General features: G+C 39.9%; 1 protein-coding gene across 2 annotated transcripts in view; it reads left to right on the top strand.

Moving 5' to 3' along the window:
* Positions 1-21,503, top strand: part of CCDC68 (coiled-coil domain containing 68) — a 54,127-nt gene extending 32,624 nt beyond the window's left edge. For both annotated transcript variants that reach the window (XM_043889446.1, XM_043889445.1), the window contains 4 exons: positions 9,222-9,327; positions 10,628-10,711; positions 17,786-17,862; positions 21,149-21,503. In XM_043889446.1, the coding sequence (XP_043745381.1) occupies positions 9,222-9,327; positions 10,628-10,711; positions 17,786-17,862; positions 21,149-21,206 (325 nt within the window). In that variant the 3' untranslated portion in view covers positions 21,207-21,503. The remainder of the gene's footprint in view (positions 1-9,221; positions 9,328-10,627; positions 10,712-17,785; positions 17,863-21,148) is intronic.
* Positions 21,504-24,873: the final 3,370 nt, after the last annotated feature.

Raw genomic sequence — 24,873 nt, 5'->3', positions numbered from 1 at the left:
TTTGGTGTGCTGGTCCTTGGTGTGCTAGGGGTGGGGGTGGATATATGAGTTTATGGATATCAAATGGCTTGACTGCTTGGCTGCTATTCGAAAAATTCTCCAAAATATGATAGAATAAATGGTATTATATGAAATTTCCTGAACCTTTTCTTTTCCTTTCCTTTCTTTTCTTTTAATTCTTAACCTTCCACAATCATTATATATTCTGATATAACATTCAAAGTTCAATCTGTTTCAAGATCGTAGTTCATCCATTTAGAACTATTGCACTGGGCACTATTATGAATCTCAAAGTGTGCACATTCTTTTTCTCATTTAATAACTTACACTCAAACATCAGTCTCTCTTGGTCCTTTGATTTTTTTTCCTATTTCCTTTTGTTTCCCTGTTACCTCTTTCTCTTCATCGGACCACAGAAGCCAAAGTCCAGAACTGGACTGACCCTGACAATTTTGGACTGACCCTGTACCTACATGTTTGAAACACTGGGATACCGCTAATATAAATTTCCCTGAATGCCTGAGAACAAGCATATAGCCCCAGAAGGTGGATTGCTAAGCTCTGTAGCATGCACATCCCTAACTTATAGGTAGGTCTTCCTAGGTGGTGCGGTGGTAAAGACTCTGCCTGCCAGTGCAGAAGACGCAAGAGATGTGGGTTCAGTCCCTGGGTTGGGAAGATCCCCCAGAGGAGGAAATGTCAACTCACTCCAGTATTCTTGCCTGGGAAATCCCATGGACAGAGGAGCCTGGTGGGCTACAGCCCATGGGGTTGCAAAGAGTTGGACACGAATGAGCACAACACAGCAGCCTACACACATCTCTGTAGATAAGGAAGAAAATACTATGGAAAATATCCATAAATCTTTGAAATTACTTGTATTTACTCATAATTTAACTCTAAGTAAATTTTTGGCTTACGTCCTTTTTTCTAAAGAGAGCTTTTCCATGCAGTGAAACTACAGGTGGTAGAATGTGCCTTCCATTAAAAGTATAAACAATTTGTTTGATTTTTTCTTTAAAAATAGTTTTGTTTTTTTTATGGATAATAGAGGTTTTGTTAGTGTTTGAGCCAAAAATGTATCCATTTTAAAAACCAAACTGATCGGTTCTTTCAGTTCTATTATATATGAGCTGTCATGATAAAGAACTCTCAAAAAACTCTTGACGTTTTAAAAATATCTTGAGGGAAATGGATGTTCTGTGTTTCCAGAAAGGTATTGAACGTCCTGGCTTGTGCAGTTTTCATAAATTGTAGGTATCACAAATATTTGTTTTACTTGTTACTTCGAGCTGTGTGTGGAGGTATTCACTTTGCTAAGTGACAAGAAAACGAAATCAGTATGAGTCAGATTCTTTTGGTTAAAGCAACAGACTTGGTTAAGCTAGCATCAAGGATTTCTGTTCAAGATTAAGACTGGATAGATATGGCTGTAAGGAAGATGTACTCATGGGAAGACAGGAGGACCACTCTTTAGCACCTAATGTGACTTGAAAAATCAGGTTATTTTGTTGACCCTGCTTAGCAATGTGTATTTATGCAGTTTCACTCTTTTATTGTTCTTTGTTCTTCCTGGATGATTCGTTACCTTTTCCCACCATCTCTTCCTTTCAAATTCCAGAGGAAAGATTCTGATTGGCCTAATACTACTTCCTGTTTTGGTCAGATTGAACATGCTGACCAACACCTACAGGAACATCCAACCAGTAGCCTGTGGCAGGCGCCCCCTCCCAATCTTGTTCAAGGAATAGCCTAAGCCTGCTTCCCTAGGGGGCAGGGAAGCAGCTGTGGGCGATTTGGTGTTTTAATCAAATCACCAAATTTGATTTGGTGGCTTGGGTGATTTAATTTCCCTTAAACATAGTAGTGAGTTAGATAAGTGCCAAGTGAGCGTCATTCTATCATTTTGATAAAGATATAGAAGGCTTAACATATTGGAACTTGGCATTTCTAATGTTAGAAAGCATCTCAGAGGATGATAACTTTTATACTTTTATAATTCAGAAGAAAAAGCTTTTTCTTGCATAAAAGAAAGAAGTCGTGTCTGACTCTTTGCAACCCCATGGGTTGCTACACACCAGACTTCCCTGTCCTTCACTCTCTCCCGGAGTTTGCTCAGATTCATGTGCATTGAGCCAATGATGCCATCCAACCATCTCATCCTCTGTTGCCCCCTTCTCCTGCCTTCAATCTATCCAGCATCAGGGTCTTTTCCAATGAATCAGCTCTTCTCATCAGGTGGCCAAAGTACTGAAGCTTCAGCTTCAGCATCAGTCCTCCCAGTGAATATTCAGGACTGATTTCCTTTAGGATGGACTGGTTTGATCTCCTTGCAGTCCAAGGGACTCTCAAGAGTCTTCCCCAGCAGTGCAATTCAAAAGCATCAATTCTTCGGTGCTCAGCCTTATGTGAATATGTATATATCATTATTGTAAGCTAATCCTCACAATTACTTTTTTTTTTTTTTTATTACTTCACAACATTTCAGTGGGTTTTGTCATACATTGATATGAATTACTTTTAACAAGAGTTAAAAGATTTGGCAGAAGCATCTTAAAAACAAGGTTTACCCCATATTTCTACTACTGTCAGTACTAATTGACATGTGGATGCCCCTTTCAGTTTTTAAAGTAACCTCAGTCACCTTATTTAATTTGATCTTTCCATTTTCCTTCCAGAAGTAAACAGAGCTTCCAATTGGTTGCTTGATGTGTCAAGATTACTCCACCTTCCAGAACTTGTAGGGCTGGGAGTTAGGCTCTAGTATTGCCATAGGAAACCCTGTGGCTCCTTCCATAGAGGAGAACTGACTTTCTCAGGAGACTCCAGAGACCTTCTCTCAGACTGGCTTCCTGAGTCTGTGTGGCTGTGAGCAGAAGGCAGTTTTCCAACTTCTTTCTCTGCCCTGTGACATCTCAGACAAACACACAGACCCATTTTAGAGTTATGCTTCAGGGAAACACATTGGGACTTAAGATAAGGAGTGTGTTGGCTTCTCCATATCTACAGAAGCTGCTCAGGGATGGCACGTTCCTTAGAGGAGGAAACAGGGTATCTTGAAGATGTGGTTACATATTTTTTTAAACTATTTATTTACTTGGCTGCATCAGGTCTTGGTGGCAGCACCCAGAATCTTCATTGTGTCATGCTGGACCTTTCACTGGGACACACAGGCTTGGTTAGATGCATATGGGATCTTAGTTTCCAGACCAGAGATCGAATACGCATCCCATGCCTTGCGAGGCAGAGTCTTAACCCCTGGACCACCAGGGAAGTCCCGTGGTTGAGTGTTAAAGCATACTTCTGTTACTAACAGTAGTTGTGAGGGTTCTTTTAAGCCTCCCTGCCCTACTGAGTGCCACCACTGAAAATGACAATGGGGAAGATTTTGACCAGCAATAGAAATGGAAATTTCTGAGTTTGGTTGAAATGTGAACAGAGCTATACCCATGCTTTAGCTTATTCTTTCACTGTGGTCTGGCCTGGGAAAGGTAAGGACCTGGCCTCCCCTGTTCTTCTGGCTGTGATCCTCTCTTCTATTGAGGACTCTCGTTTCGTGATGGCCTCCATAAAGGTCTGAAGAAACATCAGATCCTAAACAGCAGGAAACCTGAGTCCCTGTAGATTCTAGTGTGATTCTTTCAGTTTCAAAGAAGCTCCAGGATGCCACTGATCTCACTATCTTCTCTCTCTAGTGGGAATTCCATGTTGGATTATTAATGTCCCCAGTGTTTGAATATGTGGCAGGTGCCCAGAAGCAGCAGCATCTTGATATATGCAACGTAATTTCAGTTGCCACTAGCTCTTTATATGGCCTCTGGAAGTTTCATTCCTCTAAATATCATAGTGTGTTAACCCTGGGTAATAGGTGTGCTTTCAGCTCAGTCACTCAGTCGTGTCCAACTCTTTGCAAACCCCATGGACTGCAGCAGGCCAGGCCTCCCTGTCCATCACCAACCCCCAGGGCTTGCTCAAACTCATGTCCATTGAGTTGGTGATACCATCCAACCATCTCATCCTCTGTCTCCCTTCTCCTCCTGCCCCCAATCCCTCCCAGCATCAGGGTCTCTTCCAATCAGTCAACTCTTCGCATCAGGTGGCCAAAGTATTGGAGTTTCAGCTTCAGCATCAGTCCTTCCAATGAACACCCAGGACTGATCTCCTTTAGGATGGACTGGTTGGATCTCCTTGCAGTCCACGGGACTCTCAAGAGTATTCTCCAAGATCACAGTTCAAAAACATCAATTCTTTGGTGCTCAGCTTTCCTTATAGTCCAACTCTCACATCCTTACATGGACCACTGGAAAAACCATAGCTTTGACTAGATGGACTTTAACGTGCTTTATGAGAATTTAAAAGTGCTATATTCTGAGACTATGTAAATGTGGCCACTATCATGCTCTTCATACTCTTTGTAATTATATATTTATGTCCCCTGAATTCTAAGAAATGTAAGATTGTGTACAAAAACTATATAACATAACAATCCTTTAACTGGAAGTAAAGGATGAGGAAACTAGATGAGGAAATCAGGGAGATACAAGAGCAGGATATAATGAGGTTAGTCCACAAAATGTGTACCAGGAAGCACTATACACCTCCTCACAGTGGTCCATTGAATTTAGTTTAAATTTTCTAGCAGCCAACCCAATGAGGAAACTGTGATTAGTTTTGTGATTCACCATGTCCATGACCCTAAAACCAACCAGTTCTTTGGGAGAAGTCTCTTTTTTAAAAAATATGTCTATAAGAGAAGAGAGAACAGTTTCTAGGATTTGCTCATAGAAAGCACCATGAACAATGTGTTCAACTGAATCCTTAGAGTAAACACAGAAGCTGTACCTCACAAAATGCTTCTAAAAAGGAGAGCATGATGTCAGAGAATAATTCGATCAAAGCCATACTCACAGGGAGCAGCAGAAGACATATGACAAGGTTCAATAATGCTACCTCGGATGGTGGAAGTTAAGCCCTAAATAGATTTTAAAGTATCCTGACGACTGGACAGAGAGACAGTCCTCCATGACCTCAATTTCCTTTGACCAAATCTTTGGCAGACATTGGCCAACAGAGAGATTGCAGATTTGCTTCTCACCTCGTACTTATTATGTGGTCATCCCATGTTACAAAAGACAAAACTGTTTGTTTTCATGTTTCTGCAAGTTAAAGAGAGGGTTAACTTCCTTTCTTGCACAGTAAGAATCTATCATGAAGAAGACCAGAAATGGTACTCTGTTCACCCTCTCTCCGTGGTAAACTGAGAGAGCATCCTCAGTTCCCTTTTTCATCAGGATAGAGCCAAGATTTTCCTCTCTTTTAATTGGGGCTTTTTAGTCTGCTGCCGTTGCCATTCCCAGGCTGTGGACTTTCTCAGCTCCAAGCCTGGGATATTCAAAAAGAAAACCCCAAGAACTCATCCTTAATGTTGTTCCCTGGATCCCAGGGTCCCGAACCAGTCTTCCCTTTTCTCTCCCTCTTTCTTACATACATATGTGCTCAGTTGTGTCTGGCTGTTTGCAACTCCATGGACTGTAGCCCACCAGGCTCTGTCCATGGGATTCTCCCAGCAAGAATACTGCAGTGGGTTGTCATTCCCTCCTCTAGGGGATCTTCCTGACCCAGGGATCGAACGTGTGTCTCCTGTGGCCCCTGCATTGCAGGCAGATTCTTTACCACTGAGCCACCTGGGAAGCCTCATCTTTCGTCTTGCTTTTGTTTATATATAATGTTCAGGTTTGGGGTTGTACTTACTGGGAAGAGTGGGGAAAAACTACATCTTCTGAATCTTCCTGGAAGTGGGAAGTTTTTCAGTTTTATTTTAATTTCAACACTGAGTTTGTATTTATATTGAGTCATTGGGAGGCAGCATAAATCCTGGATACAGACATTTGTCCTCCTTTCCTAGGCCTGGTCTATGTTAGATTTCTTCTTGATATTTTGCTTTAGTACATCTTAATATTAAGACTGAGTGCTTCAACTGAAAGACAAATAACAGTGATTAAAGGGAGCTCAAATGGTGGCTTATTTAGTATATTCTCACATTTAAAGACCTTAAATGGATGACTGGGTTTTATGTTTATTGAACAAGCTTAAGGGATTTTTTTTTTTGCAACGTCCTTTAATCACTGTTCTAGTGTATAACGCAGATAATTCTGAAAGCCCTACACTTTCAAGAGTGCTTCCAGAAACACTTTTCTTCCATCTTAAGACCTATTTTTGATTTTTATTTATCTATGATGAGCTTGATAATAATATTCTTGTGAAATACACAGGGAAATTTCCTGAGTTTTATATTTTGGGGAGCATATCTACCTATCCCCATCCTTCTAAACACTTTTCGCATTTGGTCCTTAAGTTCTGGGTCATCATAAGACAAAATCAGACCATTTTGAATACTTACCTTTACTAATATACAGTATTTTCATATTTTATGAATTTTTAAAGCCAGCCTGGCTGTGCAAATTATCCAAGTTCTTTCTCATTATCCCCCAGGAAAGTCCTGAGTCTGATTGCTCTTTCCCTCTTTTCTTTTCTCTTTCTTTCTCTTCTCTCTGGAGAAGAGAGAAGAGAATCAGCTATCGGCCAGATTTCTGTTTGCCTTCTGTGCCTCTTTGATCCATATATCCACAACTCATCTTTTTTGTGAAGTGCTTCAAGTCACTTTCTAATTTTTCTGCTGAGTTCCCGTGCCCTTGATTTATAGATGCTCGTTATATACTTTGGATACAGTGCCTTTATTAGTCATTTATGTTACTGAGATTCTGAGGCTATCTGATCAACTTTCATTTGATGAGCAGTAGTTTTAAGTTTTTGTCTACTCAAACTTATTAGTCTTTTCCTTTGCAGTTAATACTGTTCTGAGTCCTGTTGGGTTGGCCAAAAAGTTCATATGGAAAAACCGAAATGAACTTTTTTGCCAATCCAGGATTTTAACAATCTTTCTCTATTCCAAATTCATTAAAATACTCTTCTATATTATCTTCTGAAATTTTTTTGGGTCCCCAGTTTTATCTTACATAGAATTATTTTTTTTGATGAGGTGTTCAGTCCAGTCACTCAGTCATGTGTGACTCTTTGCAACCCCATGAATCGCAGCACGCCAGGCCTCCCTGTCCATCACCAACTCCCAGAATCTACTCAAACTCATGCCCAAGTCAGTGATGCCATCCAGCCATCTCATCCTCTGTCTCCCCTTCTCCTCCTGCCCCCAATCCCTCCCAGCATCAGGGTCTTTTCCAATGAGTCAACTCTTCGCATCAGGTGGACAAAAGTATTGGAGTTTCAGCTTCAGCATCAGTCCTTCCAATGAACATCCAGGACTGATCTCCTTTAGGATGGACTGGTTGGATCTCCTTGCAGTCCAAGGGACTCTCAAGAGTCTTCTCCAACACTATAGTTCAAAAGCATCAATTCTTCTGTGCTCAGGGTTTCTTTATAGTCCAACTCTCACATCCATACATGACCACTGGAAAAACCATAGCCTTAACTAGACAGACCTTTGTTGACAAAGTAATGTCTCTGCTTTTTACTATGCTCTCTAGGTTGGTCATAACTTTCCTTCCAAGGAGTAGGCATCTTTTAATTTCATGGCTGCAATCACCATCTGCAGTGATCTTGGAGCCCAGAAAAATAAAGTCAGCCACTGTTTCCACCGTTTCCCCATCTATTTGCCATTAAGTGACGGGACCAGATGCCATGATCTTAGTTTTCTGAATGTTGAGCTTTAAGCCAACTTTTTCACTCTCCTCTTTAACTTTCATCAAGAGTCTCTTTAGTTCTTCTTCACTTTCTGATGAGGTGAGGTTAGGATTAATCTCCTTTTTCTTTTTTTCCTGTGAGTATCCAGTTATCACAATATCATTTGTTGAAAATACCATCTTTTTTAAAAAAATAATATTCTATAACATCATCTTTGATATAAATTGTTGGTCTATCTCTGCTGTATATATGTAAATGTAAAATAAAAGTGGTGTAGTTATAGCATAATTAGTTTTATCAGTCTTCTGTAGATGAACATTTAGATTGTTTCCATTTTTAATGTTGTGGACAATAATGAACTATATTTTATGTATATTTTATGACATACATGATATGTAATTGTACAGCACTTTATAGTAGAAATTATTTCATTACATAGGATAAGTAATGATGGCTACCTTTATACATCATTTGTACTTGTGCAAACATTACTATAGTTTTTTTCTATAGCAATTTTTTCTACAGTAAAACAAATTCCTCTTAAAGCTCTCTTAAACAAGACTGAACAAGGGGAAAATTAAGATTGTCTTAAATATTGCACGTTGCATGAAAACTACTTGGTTTTAAGCAACTTTATTATATATTAAACATTATTGAGAGATCCATAGTGTTTAGTATTGTCCTACCCAGAGCAGTCAAAGCCTGGCTCATGGACTGTCAAAATCTTTGGAACACCTAGAGCCCAGCCTATTGGATCAGAGTATGCATTTAATAAGATTCCTGACAATTTAATAAGATCTTCCAATACATATTAAGTTTGAGAAGCAGTGTTTTAGTACATGATGTAAAACAATGAAAACTCTTTTTTAAAAATAAGAACAAGTTCTGTAGTGTCACATGAATTTCCATGACCTTTGTAATATTCGTGGAGTATAAAAAGTCAGAATTGCGATTGCATTGGATCTTGGCTCCTAATTGTAAAACCTTAATAAGCTAAAACAAAATAGTACTTTGTAAAAACTCATTTTCCAAAAGCACATTCACTTGACCTCTGAAAGTGTGCCATACAATCTTGTAGTGCTATAAATAGGTAAGGATTATTATAACTGGTTTCTGATATATATATATGAAAATTCCTGGCCCTGTGTTCTAATCCTACTATCCCATGTGTGTGTTATGGCTGCTGGGTCTCTGGGTGCTCCCATAGGTGAGACAGATTAGTTATGTAAGGGCTTCATCTGGCTCAGTCCAACTTGACTCAACTACCTGCTGGAAGGAGGGAAGTCACAGGGGGCCACAGAGGCGCTTTTGACATGAACTGATCTTCTCATTGAAGTCCATGTCTGAGCTAATCGGAGGCTGCTTCGTGGTTGTTTGTCTTCAGGTGTCTTGTTTGGCGTGAGACATCCTACCCACACGTGGCCCAGGGGTAAAGTAGTGTGTGAGGAGAGGTGGGTAGCACAGCTGCAAAAATAGCTGTACAATGCATTAGCGACTCTTTCTTTTTTCCTTTGCATTTCCAGTTGCCAGGATCTTCAAAAGGAGATTTCCCTCCTCCAGGAGCAGATCTCACATCTGCAGTTTGTGATTCACTCCCAGCATCAGAACCTGCGCAGTGTCATCCAGGAGGTCAGGTTAATCAAGTGTATTTCTCTGGCAGATGGTATGTTTACAGCGAGAAGACCAAATACACGTGCCTTGTCTGGACTCTACAAGCACTGAGATTCTTCTTCCCACTGACATTTCCTTGTTATTCCCAAGCGACATGGCTCTGTTTTCAGTGTCCTCTTTTGTCTCTTTGCCCACATCTGTGATGTTCTCAATGAACATATTTGGGAAATTATATTTATCCTTTAGAGGTTTCAGTGATTTTTTTTTTTTTTACAGTGTTCTGAGCCAGGTAATGTACACTGTTCTTTAGAAGATTTTTTTAATTTAAGAGCCTTCTTAGGGAAGAAATGATCTGTTTTCATTACCTCATGAAAAGTGGTTAATTTACACAGGGGGTGTGTTAGCACCAGGATGCGGTCTGGCCCTTCTTCACTGGGAACACCTTAGCAGGTGAAAGGTCATTGTGATGGCAGCCAGGTGGATGGTGAATTGCACGCTCAATTTACGTCAATATTTATATTGATCTGACTTGGGAATTTGCTTTAGACTTAAAACCAGACCTTCATTTTTGTTTGCTACATAATATTTGTTTCTAAATGGAGTCCTTCCAAATAACTCAAATGCCTTCCTAACACAAATGCAGCATTTGTACTTGGTTGGCTAGATCTCACCAAAAGGCCAGAGTGTTGAGTCCTGGCAACTTGAGAGCCAGGGAGGATGGAAAGGGCATCCCATTTCATAGATGAGAAGGCTGAGGTCCACAGTAGTTAAATGGCAAAGGTGGCCTTGGAATCCACGTGCTTCCTCTCTTGTGGCCTCACCCTGGACTTCATCACCCCACCTCCCCATCACCCCCATGTTGCCCCTTAGCAGATGTTGTTCCTCTGCTAAGCAAAGTGGGCTTACCTTAACATGCTGCTGGTTGACCAGATCTCTGCTGCAGGGAGTCACCCTATGCCAGGCTGGGGCTTTCCACCACGTCCACTGGCCTCTGCTTCTGCAGGAGGAAAGCGTTATGGGGCTGAGTCACAGACGAGCACGGTGTTGCTTCCTACAGGATGCATCCTGCTGAGCTTGGCTTAAACAGGTTTTCTAAAGATGAAAATGTTTAATCGCACCAGCTGTGTGCTCTCTTGTCCCCAGGTGCCAATTTGTCCTGCTATTTTCTGTAGCCTGCTGAGTCTGCTAATGCTAGGGATTTAATTTTGTTTATTTGATAAACATTACTTGACCACAGAAACCTGCACAATTTCTGACTTAAGGAACTATTCTCCGTTGTCTGGCAAGATTTTTTTCATTTCTGTTTCTCAATTCTTAGATAGAGGCCTTAAAAAATAATTTAAAAGAACAAGATAAGAGAATTGAAGATCTGCAAGAAAAAGTTAACATACTGGAAGCCCAGGTAAGGAGGGCATCTATTGTATATTTCAGTGTGAATGTGAGTGTGTGTATGTTCAGTGTATCTGTGAGTCTGTGTATGAATGTGTCCTCTGTGTGTGTGTGACACGCCTGTGTGTGAATGCTTTGTGTGACGGTGTGCCGGCGTGACACTATGCCCAAGTATGTCTGTATGTGAATGTGTGTGTCTGTGTGATTGTGTGTGACTGTGTGTATGTCTGTGTTGAATGCAGTTCTGTGTGTCTGTCTATGAGTGTCTTTTTGTGAATGTGTGTACATCTCCTATGCATAAGAATTATAGCTTTGCTGGGGAGGTACTCTTAATAATTATTTATTATCAATTCTATGGGCTTTCCTGGTGGCTCAGATGGTAAGGAATCTGCCTGCAATGCAGGAGACCCGGCTTCAATCCCTAGGTTGGGAAGATCCTCTGGAGAAGGAAATGGCAACCCACTCCAGTATTCTTGCTTGGAAAATTCCATGGATAGAGGAGCCTGGCGGGCTACAGTCCATGAGGTTGCAGAGTCGGACATAAGTGAGTGACTGAACACACATCAATATTAAGTTATTGTTAGAGGTTCATTCAAATATTCAGAAATGCTTTCTCTCTTGGGGAGGTCAATGGTACTATCTCTCCATGTAGACTTGAATTAGTAGCTTGGGCAAAGCCCCTCTTGTGTGAAATCAGCTCAGCTAGAGAGCCAGGTTTGCTGTCTCCCTCTTTCCCCCCATCCTGAGATGTCCTCTCTCCTCCTCTTTCTTCATCTACATCCATCAGGGCATGCAGGCTTTGCCTCAGGGCTCACTGACTTCAAGAACCTAATTGAAATTTTCTTATGTTTCAGTGTTTTAAAACTTATCATGAAACTATAATTGACGTGATACACCGTGATTTTCTGCTCACTCGTCCCCTCTTGATGGGGAAGCCCTCTTTAGGCGTTCAGCTGCAGTCCCAGGCTGGCGGTGTTCCCCCAGCGCCCCGCCGCTCGTAGGAGGCACAGCAAAGCCTCCTGCCTCCATCCCCGCTTTGCTTGGTGCTCAGGGTCACCCCTCCTGTCTCTGTTGAGTGACTCCTTCACGGGCCGCCTAGGCCTGCTCACCATTTCTACTCCGCCCCTCGGTATTGTGGACCCTTGCCTTCCGTGGAAATCTCCTCGTCCTTTGGAGCTGTGCTGCTCCCGGGACAGACCGGAGAGGAGCGCCATGATCCGACTCCCAGCACCCGCCTCACCATTCCTTCCACCCTCACATTCTTTCCGCTTTCCTCAAACAGAAGAAAAAAGTCATCATAACATAGAGAGGCTGTAAATATTTTGCATCTTCAGTTTTGTAATCATCCCCCTGTTTTCCCATTTCTGCCTTCCTAGAGGACCACTGTTGTCTTTATTCTACAGGGTCAGCTCTTGGAATATTGGGTTTTCCTTAAATTCTCACCTAATTTAGGTTATCGGGGACTGATGAGGGCCAGGCTCACAGCTCTGTCGAGCTGAAAAATGTAGTGATTGTAGAATAGTTGGCTCAGGTCTGTGTCCACTCAAGCACCCATAACCGCTTCTCAGTTTACATCAGGTGATGTGACTCAGGTCACATTAGAGCCTCTTCCTCAGAAGAAATGTCTCTAAAGGCATTTCCTCACAGCTTTTCTTACATCGTAGCCTTTTGGAAAATGTTATTTATAAAATGTTTTCTCTTGAAGTATTTTAATAACTATTTTTCTCTTTTTACATAACTAACACATGTTCATTCATCCTGTACAAAGTAGGAAAGACGGTTAAGCAAATATAATAAGAAAATCACTCAAATATACTGTCCACGGGCAGTTATTCAGCACGGTTATGTGTATCTCTGCTTCTGTGGGAATTTTGTGCCTGTTACATACTCGTGTGCATATATTAAAGGCACAGACTATATATGGCACCATTTTATTGTAAACTTTTATTTGTTTCATCAACTTTTTCCATGTCGTCAGTTATGTAATTAAGTCTGTAAATTCTTACTGAGTGGGTACTATGGTGTTGACACTAAGTTTGGGAAAACAGTGTTAAACAAAATAGACACGAGCCTTGCTCTCTGGAATGTGCTATCTAGTGAGGGAGACAGATAGAAATACATTAACATGTAACTAACAGTATATGGAAAGGTTCTGCAGGAAAAGGATAGGATGCTCTGGGCAATGACACCTGGGTGGAGGAGTGTATGTGGACCATTTAGATTGGTGGGTGGGAAGAATCTCTCTAGCAAAATGAATTTCAGTGTGAACTTTGTGGACACTGGGTGGTGGGGCATGTCAGGTAGCCAGACAGGAGGCCATTGTGGGTGCTTCTAGTCTAAGGGGTTAGATCATGAAAGGCCTTTAGGTCGTTCTAAGGTGTAACAAGAAGGTCTTTGCTTACCAGTTAAATTAAATTAACATCCATATAATTAGCCACCAAGTTTCCACTGTACTGTTATGAAATAATCTAATTAGCTTAATGCTTACTGTTGGATTGCTTTCCAATATAGCTTTCATAAACAGCAATGAACTCAATGTACTTGTACAAGTATTACTGATTATTTGTATAATTGCTTCCTTCCTCAAGATAAAGTTTTAGAAACAGAATTGGTAACTCAAAGACCAGATCCGTTTTTAAGATTGTTGATACGTGCTCCAGTTTTCCGTGTCTGCGGGATCAGGCATCTCCTTCAGCTGCCATAGCTTCACCTTCAGTTCACATTCAGTCTTTCAGCTCTGACATTTCTGACCTGCTAACAGCCCTCTTTTTTACCCTCTTTATTATTAAGGGATTTCAATATTTAAAAATCTTTTGCTGTTGTTTTAATGAAATCTAAGAAAGCTGAGATGAAAAACACAAGTGCTCAGATTCCCATTTTGAGCTGGGATTCTCCTTCAGATCCAAGTTTATCTGTAATTCAAAGTGGTCAGGTGTGAGGTAGGGATCTAACTTTTTGGTTGTTTCCCTACTGAGCAGTCTGGCCTTCCATCATGAATTTGAAGTGCCTATGTATCCTAGGCTAAATTTTTATGCTGGAAATCAGTTCCAGTGGTGTCTCTGCCTGTGTGGCTCCTTCTGCTTTAATTATCATAATCTGTCACTCTCACTCAATGACGACTCAATCGTGTCTGACTCTGCGACCCCAGGGACTGTAGCCCACCAGGCTCCTCCATCCATGGGATTTTCCAAGCAAGAATACTGGAGTGGGTGGCCATTTCCTTCTCCAGGATATCTTCCCAACTCAGAGATTGAACCCGGGTCTCCCGCATTGCAGGTAGACTGTTTATCATTTGAGCTACCAGGGCAGCCCATCATAATCTGTAGTACATTTCAATTGGAGAGGCTGTTGTCTTTCTTTGATCTTTCATTATGGTCTTAGGCTCTGGTCATCCCTAATTAAGTGCCGGCCCTCTTCACAGAGTCAGGGCATCAATGGTGCTACTGCTTCTAAGCCAATCTTATGTTCTTTAGTTGTGTCTCTATTTGCATCATCCCCAAAGCTAATTTTATTGCCCTAAGTAACCTGGCAACCCATACACTACTAAGGCCAATTGGCCTTTTGGTGTAATAGTTAAACCAGAAAAATGTATTGCTCCCATTGTATTGCTTCTGTATCCTCAAATTTAACAAATAATTACTGACTAGCCATTCAGTGTAACAGGAGGACGCAACAGACTGCATTCCCTTCATGAAACTTCTTGGTTGCGTGCAGTCCGTCTATACAAGGCTGCAATTCCTATAGCCTCTTCACTAAAAAAAAAAACCCCACAGTGACGGGACAGCATCTCTCAGTACTGCCTAAGATTCTCTGTATGAAGCCAAGTCACACTACTATTTTGTAACACTTTTTTACGTAAAAAGTCTTCAAATTATAGCGGTATTGATGAATGTCTTTATGATTTTGAAATATATTATCTTCAGCAGATAAATAGTTTCCTGCCCTGCAGGGAATGTTATAATGCCCATTTCAGCTTTAATAAAACTCATCCAAGCCACATTAATGTATTTATTCAGCAAATAGTTCTGTGTGTTTATGATGTACCAGGAAATGTTCCAAGAGGTAAGTATATGGCATAAACAGGACAGACTGTCCTGACCTCATCTAGCTTTATTTTAATTGAAGATGTGTACAATAAATACATGAATAAATAAATGCACAGCTTAATTAGGGAAGGGTAACTGCTCCAAGAAGAGCAAAACAATGTGACAGTTACAAAGTGACGGGAGTCAGGAAGGGCGTCTCTGAGCCTGTGGTCTTGAACTAGGTACCTGAACTGAGTGAATGCTTGAGCTGGAGTGAGCCTGTTTCTAGTCTAGCCCTGGTCAGTACTTTGTTATGAAGATCTTAAATTGGAGGGACATGTTCCGGGTGTACTGTCTTGCATTACAAACTTAAGACCATGACCTATTTTGAAATAACAGTGTGAGCTGATTCTGTTTATGAAAAATTGATCACCAGAGCTGAACAACCCTTTTAAAGACGTCAAATTTCTAAGCCATATAGATAGCATCTTTTTCTCATCCACAATCAACACACGTGTCTCTTTGAAGGCATGCTGCATATTTCATTTTGTTTTAATCCTCAAAGCTACTTTGGGTGAAAGTTATTAATTACTACATTCCCTAAGGGAGTAAACTGAGATTCGGAGAAATTAAGACACTTGTTCAAAATTACTCAGCTGCATTCAAGTCTTCCTGGCTTGAAGCACATGCGTTTCTTCCCCCACTATCCACTTATCTGGGTGATCAAATAAGTGTGTGTGTATATGCAAATATGTATGTGTTTCAATATACACATAGGTATATAAATTTAAAAATGATATTTATTTCTATATACTTAGCATATACATTTAGAAATGAATAGTTATAATGTTAAATTTTCAGGGTCATTTATATGTATTTGAGTCATTGTCACAGCTATTACATTAATTTTTTTTCTATTTTCTAGAGTTTTGAATCATGAAAACAAATACTTTTTTTCTAACCTAGCAGGGATTTTTTTCCTCCCTCCACAGGGAGAATAAAAATTCACTTATCTAAATCTGCTCTCTCTTTTCTTTTCAATCTTTAAGGATTTTAAACCTCTTTTAAGTCTCACCAGGAAATTTCTGCTTAACTCTGCCAAAATTACTTACTTTTCTTTCTACTTTGCATATCTCCATCATCTTAATTTACAGCCCTGAAATTTATCTTACATTTCATGCATTTCTAACGTCTTCACTAATGACCTGCTCATACGGAGATGCATCTCCAGAAATTACTCCATTTTCTAGACTTTGAAGAGTATCCTACTTTATGTAATCACCACCATCCCTAAAATTTAATTTACTTCCAAGGCTGTTTTGCTAGCAGCTTAAGTATGCAAAAATTCAGTTCTTTTGGAAAATTGTGTCAGTGAACTATCCTTGGGTAGACTCAATAATGGTGGACTTACTCTGGCCATTAATTTATAATTTTGTAAACTAATGATATAATAAAACTCATACCTTTAGTTGGTCTAATTAAAGCATATGAAAGTCCATGAATAAAAATTAAAGACCTAATTCTATTTGATGAAATAAATCACCACAGAAATTGAAATATGTGAAAATAAAGACAGTCTAAGATAATAACACTTACACTTCTGTATTTTTTGGAGCCTAACAACTTGAGAAAGTAGGAGTTTATTTGGGAAAAACTCCCAACACTTTCTACATACTTGTCCAGCCACAGCAATATATTTGTTCCAGTGCTGTTGTCATCATGATATTGAGTTTCAAGTTGTGCTTCATGGCTTATAAAGTATTGTCCAAAAAAAAAATAAAGTATTGTACAGAAAGGAGTTTTTCTCAGTCTTGTACTTGGCCCTGATAAATGCGTGCACTTGTTTGGAATGTATATTTAATTTATCTCCATTATACAAAGAACACCTTTATCATCAGTTTGTCAAATCTGAAATACCTTTCCTGAGTGAGATTTAGGCACTTAACTCTTGAAATAGCACAGCAAAATAATTCATGTAGGAAGAATTTTGCTCCATCTTTTCATTATTATTCCATGTAGATGCTGAGGGATGAGAAGGTACAAAGTTGGTATCTTGTCTTGGCTTTCCTTAGCTCAGGGGGTCTTCATCTTAACTGCACATTAGCATCACCTGTGGAGTTTGGAGACCTCCAGAACACTGACTGCAATCGAATGAAACAAACTTTGGATGTAGGACCCAGGCATCAGTAGGTTGTAAGTCTCCTAGTTAATCCCAATATACAGCCAACACTGAAAACCACTCCTTCAGTCCAATAGGCTCTCCTGTGTGAGCAGATATCCTAACACCTATCACTTGGCCACCCTGGGTTTCTGATTCAGTGGCTTGGTTGGGAATTGAGGATGTGCGGTCCTAATAGTTTCCCAGGGGATGTTAAAACTGTTGACCTCAGGCTTATACTTCCAGAACTGTGCCTCCATTGTTTTTCTCTCCCTTTTTCCACCTAGCCCATTTCACCTTGTCTTATAGGTCCAGGTAATAAACCCAAGGAAATCCAAGGGTGCATCGAGATTTGAAATATTATGATCATATGATGTGTTCCTTCTACCTTATATATGATAGGCAGGCTGTGTATCATTTACCACTAGGATAGAGAGGAAAAAATAGAGGCTTCGATGAGAAAATTAAGACTAAGGATTCCACGAACCAAAAGAACAGATGGTGCCTGTGTTCCTGGAGTTTCTAATCAAGAGATTGCACCAGAAAGACAAATGTGTAATCAATATTGTGGATATCTTTCAAAAGGTTCTTTAATAAAGTTCTTTCATGAAGTTCTTTGCATCTGTCCATATAAAAGAACCTGTAAAATGAAACAGTTCAGCTGTTGAGTTTCAGAAGCTGAGCCAAAATACTAAATTTGAATCCCTTTTCAAGGTGTGTGTTTTTGGAAGTGATATTTAGGGACTCTCAACTAGCTTCCGTTCTGTGTTCTAACAGAATGACTGGAACAGCAAACTGACTGCTAAGGAGGGATGTAGGTGGTGGGTCAACCAGGAGTACAGAGCGTGGGACCACTAAAGGTGATGCCTGTGTGATCTCTGCACATTTTTTTTTCAATTTTTAGAACAAAGAACTAAAAGCCAAGGTGGCGCTCTGGCCTGAAACTCATAGGACGAAGGTATCTAAGGCTGTCTCTACAAGGTAAGGCCTTTCTCCCCCCGCCACCTTCTGACTTCGTGACCCCTGTTGAACATGTTTGACATTTATCCCACTTGAGTAAGAATCCAATCCATGAATACTTGTGTAATCCTGTGTTTCCTGTCTGTCTTCCAGTTCTTTGAGAATGGGAACTGTATTGATCTTGCTCACTACTGACTGAATCCCTGAAATCTGATGTGTGAATACTTACTTTATGAGTAAATGAATGAATAAATTTAGGTATCTTTTCCCTCCTCTTCAGTATAAAACAAACCTAGTCTTCACTTCAACACTTACTCCAAACAGTACAGATTATCTCCTCTACCATTCTTGTTTCTCCATTGCTCGTATTTTCTGTGCCATTGATAGGCATTTTAATCATAAAAAGTGTGTATTTAGTTAAATTTCCATGTCTGTATCTCAAATCAAAGAGATTGTAAATGTCAAGAGGGCAAGAATAGTTCTTTATTTTCCACTTTATTTCCTGCATTGTTAAGGGCAAGTGTCTTTAATAACTACCCAATAATGAGTGAATGAGGCAGTGATAATGACCCCTAAAGCAATAGAAATGATAGTTGAAACCATCAAATCACTTTATAAAGTTGACAGAATCTGAAGTGACAGGTTGGTGAAAAAAAAGACTTCTGAGTTCAAATCTCATTTCCATAATATTCCATGAAATTATCACTTAAAAGAAAACATAGTCTGTAATTACATGAATCATTTTGAAAGTGATTAAAAACTTCCTGTTCTGGCAGCTTTTAAATTTCCCCGTCTGGTCTCTCTAGGGCAGAAACCCATTTTCTGAAACTCTCTTCTGCACAGTGCCTGGCATGAAGAAATCATGTCCCCTATGATTAGCATCAGTCTAGGAATTCAGGCAGATCCATCGCCCTTTTCAAAACACCCTGCAGCCATGCTTCACTTTGCTGATGATGTATGTAATCAGAGACTAGAGATGGAGCCATCAAGCACCAAGCTTTCTGAAATCTCTGGGCCCCCAGATGCTAAGTTATTAACTTTTTTTGGCCAGTAGCCCTGCAACATCTAATAAAGAAAAATTAAGCCTCAGAAGTGTAATATTAGGTGAAATGCCTACCTTTTAGAAGCAAAGAAAAAAAAAGAGTCACTTCATGAGGGGAAGAGATGAAGAGTTTAGAATAGAAAGGCAAATGTGGTGACTTCCCTGGTGGTCTGGTGGTTAACACTTCACCTTCCAATAGAGGGGGTGCAGGTTTGATCCCTGCTTGAGGAGCTAAGATACTGTATACTTCATGGCCAAAAAACAAAGCATAAAGGACAGAAGCAATATTGGAACAAATTCAATAAAGACTTTTTAAATGGTCCATATAAAAAAATCTTAAAGAAAACAGCAAGTCAGACTTTCCAAGGGAAGGGAGGATGGTCATCTTTAGCTCCCTTTCTGGGTACATTCTCTTGGAGTCGTGAAGCATCATGGCCAGTCTCAGCTGTTCTAACCCTGGAGGGAATGGAATCAAGAGTGGAGCAAAGGAGGGAGCAACAAGTGGTCTCTATATTGACTGTATTGAGTGCTGAGTGCTGAGACTCTACAAGGAGGATGAGCTTGAGACAATGACTTCTATGGCCCATTCTTCAGCTGCATTTAATTAATAAAGGTAGTTTTAAAGACTTTTCCCCTCCTTATGACTTGGGAAAGGCCAAATGGGAAAATCTCCTAATCGAAGCAGGGAAACTGGACTGAATATGTCCTTTGGTTTATGATTTTTTATAGAAGTTCCGATAGTAATGATATATCTATAATGGTAGCTCTCATGTTTGCAAAATGAAATCTGACCAATTGGTTGCTTGAGAATGTGAGTGGTAGTTCAGTTCAGTTCAGTTCAGTTGCTCAGTCGTGTCCGACTCTTTGCGACCCCATGAATTGCAGCACGCCAGGCCTCCCTGTCCATCACAAACTCTGGGAGTTTACTCAGACTCATGCCCATCGAGTCGGTGATGCCATCTAGCCATCTCATCCTCTGTTTTCCCCTCCTCCTCCTGCCTCCAATCCCTCCCAGCATCAGGGTCTCTTCTAATGAGTCAACTCTTCGCATGAGGTGGCCAAAGTACTGGAGTTTCAGCTTCAGCATCAGTCCTTCCAATGAACACCCAGGACTGATTTCCTTTAGGATGGACTGGTTGGATCTCCTTGCAGTCCAAGGGACTCTCAAGAGTCTTCTCCAACACCACAGTTCAAAAGCATCAACTTTTCGGTGCTCAGCTTTCTTCACAGTCCAACTCTCTAGTGGTAGTATAGTTTGGTAAATCTAGAGTCACCAAAATAAAATGGAATCATAACTTTAGGGAGGAAGTGGAATATAAAAGTGGCCATTCTTACAAGGAAAAAAAGAATCACATACATTTAAATTTTATCCTGGCAAATCTCTTAAGTTACTTATGAAAAAAGAGTTCTGTGCTATTTTTCAATAAGTACAAAAAACGAGGATTTTTTTTTCCAAACATTAAAACATGTAGATGTTTCTCAAATTGAACACCAGAGAAATGGTCTTCTGGATATTAAAGATCAGGTTGTTTGAAAATAAGCAACAATAAAAGCAAAACAGCAACAATAAAATATGCATGAATATATATATATATATATGTATACAAGTGCATGCAGATATCAATGTGTGTGCATATAAATATGTATATATATTCATATACATATTAAACTAGATTCACACACTGAGGAGAGAAGTTTAGGCTATGATAAAACATTCTGAGGAACAGTTGATTTTTGTGTTCCATCTCAAGTTACCCTGGCGCATGTCTTCACTGAGTAGAAGGGCAAATCCACTCTCACTCTTCCTCGCCCTGTCCTCTTACAGCCAGATGCATGTATATAAGGTAAGGCTTCCATAGGGCTTCCCTAGTGGATCAGTGGTAAAAAAATCCACCTGCTGTGCCAGAGATGTGGGTTGGTCCCTGGGTCGGGGAGATCCCCTGGAGGAAGGCATGGCAACCCACTCCAGTATTCTTGCCTGGGAAATCCCGTGGACAGAGGAGCCTGGCGGGCTGCAGTCTGTGGAGTCACAAAGAGTCAGACACAAATTAGCAACTAAACCACAACAAGGCTTCCATAACATGCTTTCTGCTGTGTCTCACGGGGAACTAGAATCAGTCAATTAACCATCATTTCTTAGGTTGAAGCAACTAGTAAAGACTTGGTAGTACAGCAGTAGTGGTGATGGTGATGGTGGTGGTACCCCAACTGTATCAATAAAGTTTTATGTGCCCGGTTTTGATCATTGTGTGGTCTTTTCTACAGTGAACTGAAGACTGAAGGGACAACCCCATATTTGATGTTGGTTAGACTACGGAAGTGAACTGGCTGGCTGGAGATCTGAATGAGAACGATTACTACTTGGGTCTTATTTGTTCCTTGAAACAGTCTAAACACATATTAAAAGGCTTCAATGCCAGTGTTTAATGGAATTTGTTGTATTGTATTCAAAGTATGCATCAATAGCTTTGCAGGACTATGTTTCATAAAATCAAACAAATATGTATTCAAGGAAAGGAACTCTTTATTCAAAACTTACTAAATGGGTGAAGAAACTGGATGCTTTCCCATGATGGAAGATGAATTTTGCTTACACTGAAAAAAAAAAAAACTGAATCTTTTTTATTTTTATTGTTTGCAAATATTTGTTGAAGGGACTGGTTAAGGTTGTCTACTTTGACCGTTTGATAGTGGTTTCGTATACAGTCATCATCCCTTGGTATCCATGGGGGTTGGTTCCAGAAGCCCTAATAGGTACCAAAACCCATGTGGCTGTGGATGGTCAAGTCCTGTATATAAAATGTTGAAGTACAGTTTGCCCTCTGTACCATAGTTTCCACATCTGTGGATTCCATCAGTCATTGGTGTGGGTCCTGCAGGTACAGAGGGCTGACTGTGTATAAATATAAGGAAGAATGCACAGACATACTTCCTTTTATTGTGCTTCACAGACACTCCGTGTTTTTTTTTCTTACAAATTGAAGGTTCGTGGCAACTCTGCATTGTCAGATGATAGCATTTTTTGACAATAAAGTGTTTTTAAGTTAAGGTATGTATATATTTTTTTACACATAATGCTGTTGCACACTTAACAGGCTATGGTATAATGTAAATATAACTTTTACATGCACTGGGAAAGCAGAAATTTCATGTGACTCACTTTATTGTGATATTATTGTGGTGCTCTGGAATCAAAGCTGCAAGTGTGTGTAGGTGTGCGTGTGTGTGTGAATAAATGATATACTTTAAAGTTGACTTTTGGATAATAAGTAATATCTTATCATGAGGTAAATTCATCTCCTAACCCATGTTTAGTGAGAGTTATTTTCTACTGGATTAAGGGCAGAAGAAGAAGTAAGTTTTTTTTAACGAATTCCCCTACCTATGCGACCCTCCAAAGCTGAGAATCCTGACTGCTCACCGCAGTTTAAGAGGTTACTGTTCTTCACTTGGGATTGAACTTTGGTTACTAGAGGCAACTCACAGATCAGCACAAAGAAATGCACTTTGTGATTCTGCCTTTGTGACTAATTTTCTTTTATTTTTGTTAATATTATCTAACTAAAATGTTTAGAGGGATGAATAGAACATAGAGCTCTGAGTTCATACCTCCATAAAAAGGTATTTATTAATACTATGGAGTCAAAGGAACTGTGGTTGTTGTCTGCAGTGAGGAAGAATCTGAATTCATAAGCTTGGAATGATGTGTCTATTGCTTTTGTGAAAGTGTGTTTCAATACATACATTCATTACAGGTGGAATTTGTGGTTATATGAGTGAAACAAAAGTCTAACTTAATGCAAACACACTGGCACTCAGGAAAGCAGAACACACTTCAGCTAAAGTCATAATGAGAGAGCTTCTTCATCCTCAAAGGGGAATCACCTGTAGGCTTTTTGATCCCTCTCTTTGGTGTATAACTGAGCATTTTCTCAGGAAAGATGCTTCATGCCTTTCAAAGTGGAATGTGAAACATCTAATGTCTTTGTAAGTTCAGCAAAGTACTGTAATCCTTGCAGTGCTGCCTAACTCTATGTCTAAGTTTCATAACTTTTTGTTTTGACTGCTTTCTAGTTTTTAAGGTGTAGTTACCTAATAACATTTAGGACACAGTCACCCTCTGTGTTATTCGCTTCAGTCGTGTCCGACTCTTTGCAACCCCGTGGACTGTAGCCTGTCAGGCTCCTCTGTCCATGGGATTCTCCAGGCAAGAATACTGGAGTGAGTTGCCAAGATCTCCTCCAGGGGATCTTTCCAATTCGGGATCAAACCTGGGCCTCCTGCATTGCAAGCAGCTTCTTTACCACCTGAGCCACCACGGAAGCCCAGTCACCCTATGCCAGGAACAATTCTAAGTACTTCACCTATGTTAATTGCTTTAATTCTCCCAACAAGCCTCTGAAATAGGTCATTTTATTGTCCCCAGGATCAGAGGAGGATACTGTGAAGGAGCAAGTAATTTTTCTAACAGCTGACAATGCAGTGAACATTTGTACCTTTTCTTTGGCTTCTGATGCGTCTGCCTGATCCCTTGCTGTTCTGATACTCCCCACCACAGAAATGTCTCTCTTCTTGCCATTTAAACAGACACAGCTCTTTTGTTGGTTTTCTTCACCACCCTGTGGGTGACACTGAGAAATTGTTATGCCCGATGTCCGAATCCCAGAGTGGGAAGAGAGAAGGCCTCCAAGACAATGCAACTCGCAGGAAGGGAAGTTTATTACTGACTCGAGCCAGGACTCTCCGCCCGCAACCAACTCAGTGGTGTGAGTCAGAGAGCCCCGAGCCCAAGCTGTTACACAAATTTATAGGGTGAGAAGTGGATTGGTTACACGTTTGCAAAGCAATTTCATTGGTCAATACTTTCGCGCGCGCGGGACTTTCCTGGGGGTTTCCGCCCCGTTCCTAATTTCCTAATTGGCTACTCCTAATCTAAGCTGCGTTACTTCTGCTCGCCTCACAGAAACAACACTTATCAAGTAAATATTTTGCTGAGAAGAATTGGTCTTTTACCTGGTCGTCTACCTTGCGAGTACTTAGTTCTGAAAAACTTCCCTGCTAAAACTGCCTATTTTAATTTTATTATTCACGCCTTTATGCCACATTCAGGATTTTTGGTCACACATTTCTTGGCACATGTGTAGGGATATTGGGACCGTGAATTCTGCATTAAGCATCTCCAGAGTGGTAGGAAATTTCACTCTTCACTTGGAGATCACTTAGGTTCCTCTTATACCCCAACCATTATGCTGGCTTGCCATAAATCTGAGTTGTAATAAATGTGAGCTTTTAAAATGGATCCATTTAACTGACCTAACAACCTTGATGATTTACATGAAAATAATGTATTCTAAACTCAAAAATGGAAAGACATTGTTGGGTTTTATTTGAGTTCCACCATACTCATTTTTGAACATGGAACTTTATTCAATAAAATAAAGGTTGGACCTGCTCACATGATCTTCATCTCCACTTTGGAATGGTATTTGGATCTCTTGAGAATAAGAATAAGCAGCTTCAGAAGCCTAAAAAGATCTGCTCTTCAAGTACAAAAGTATTTTTTTACTAACACAAGTAGATTATTTATTTGTCATGTGTGGATTATTTCCTATATCCTCATCATTTCAGCTTTACCATTTGAATTGTTTCTTTAAACAAACATTTCTGAGTGACAAAAGAAATCATTACAATGGATAATGAAATGTAATAGTCTAAAAGTAGTGCCGCACAGAAAATACAAAAACAAGAAACCAAACCGTTAGCTAATTGGTCGTCAAAATATTTGTACTTATAATTATACTAATCAATATATTGGATAAGAAGGTCTGAGGTGGGCTTGAAATAAATACATGAAGATGGGAAATGAAAAGAAGTTTCATTTCACTTTGATTACATGTATTGTTATAAATTATCATTAAGAAGTGTTTAAAAAATTAGTATAGTATATACCATTTGAATAATTGCTTATGATATGCCTTAAAATAAAGAAA

This window comes from Cervus elaphus, chromosome 27, assembly GCF_910594005.1.
Source record: "Cervus elaphus chromosome 27, mCerEla1.1, whole genome shotgun sequence".
NCBI lineage: Eukaryota > Metazoa > Chordata > Mammalia > Artiodactyla > Cervidae > Cervus > Cervus elaphus.
The sequence above is the reverse complement of the archived record's forward strand: the minus strand, read 5'-3'. Positions and strand labels throughout refer to the sequence as shown.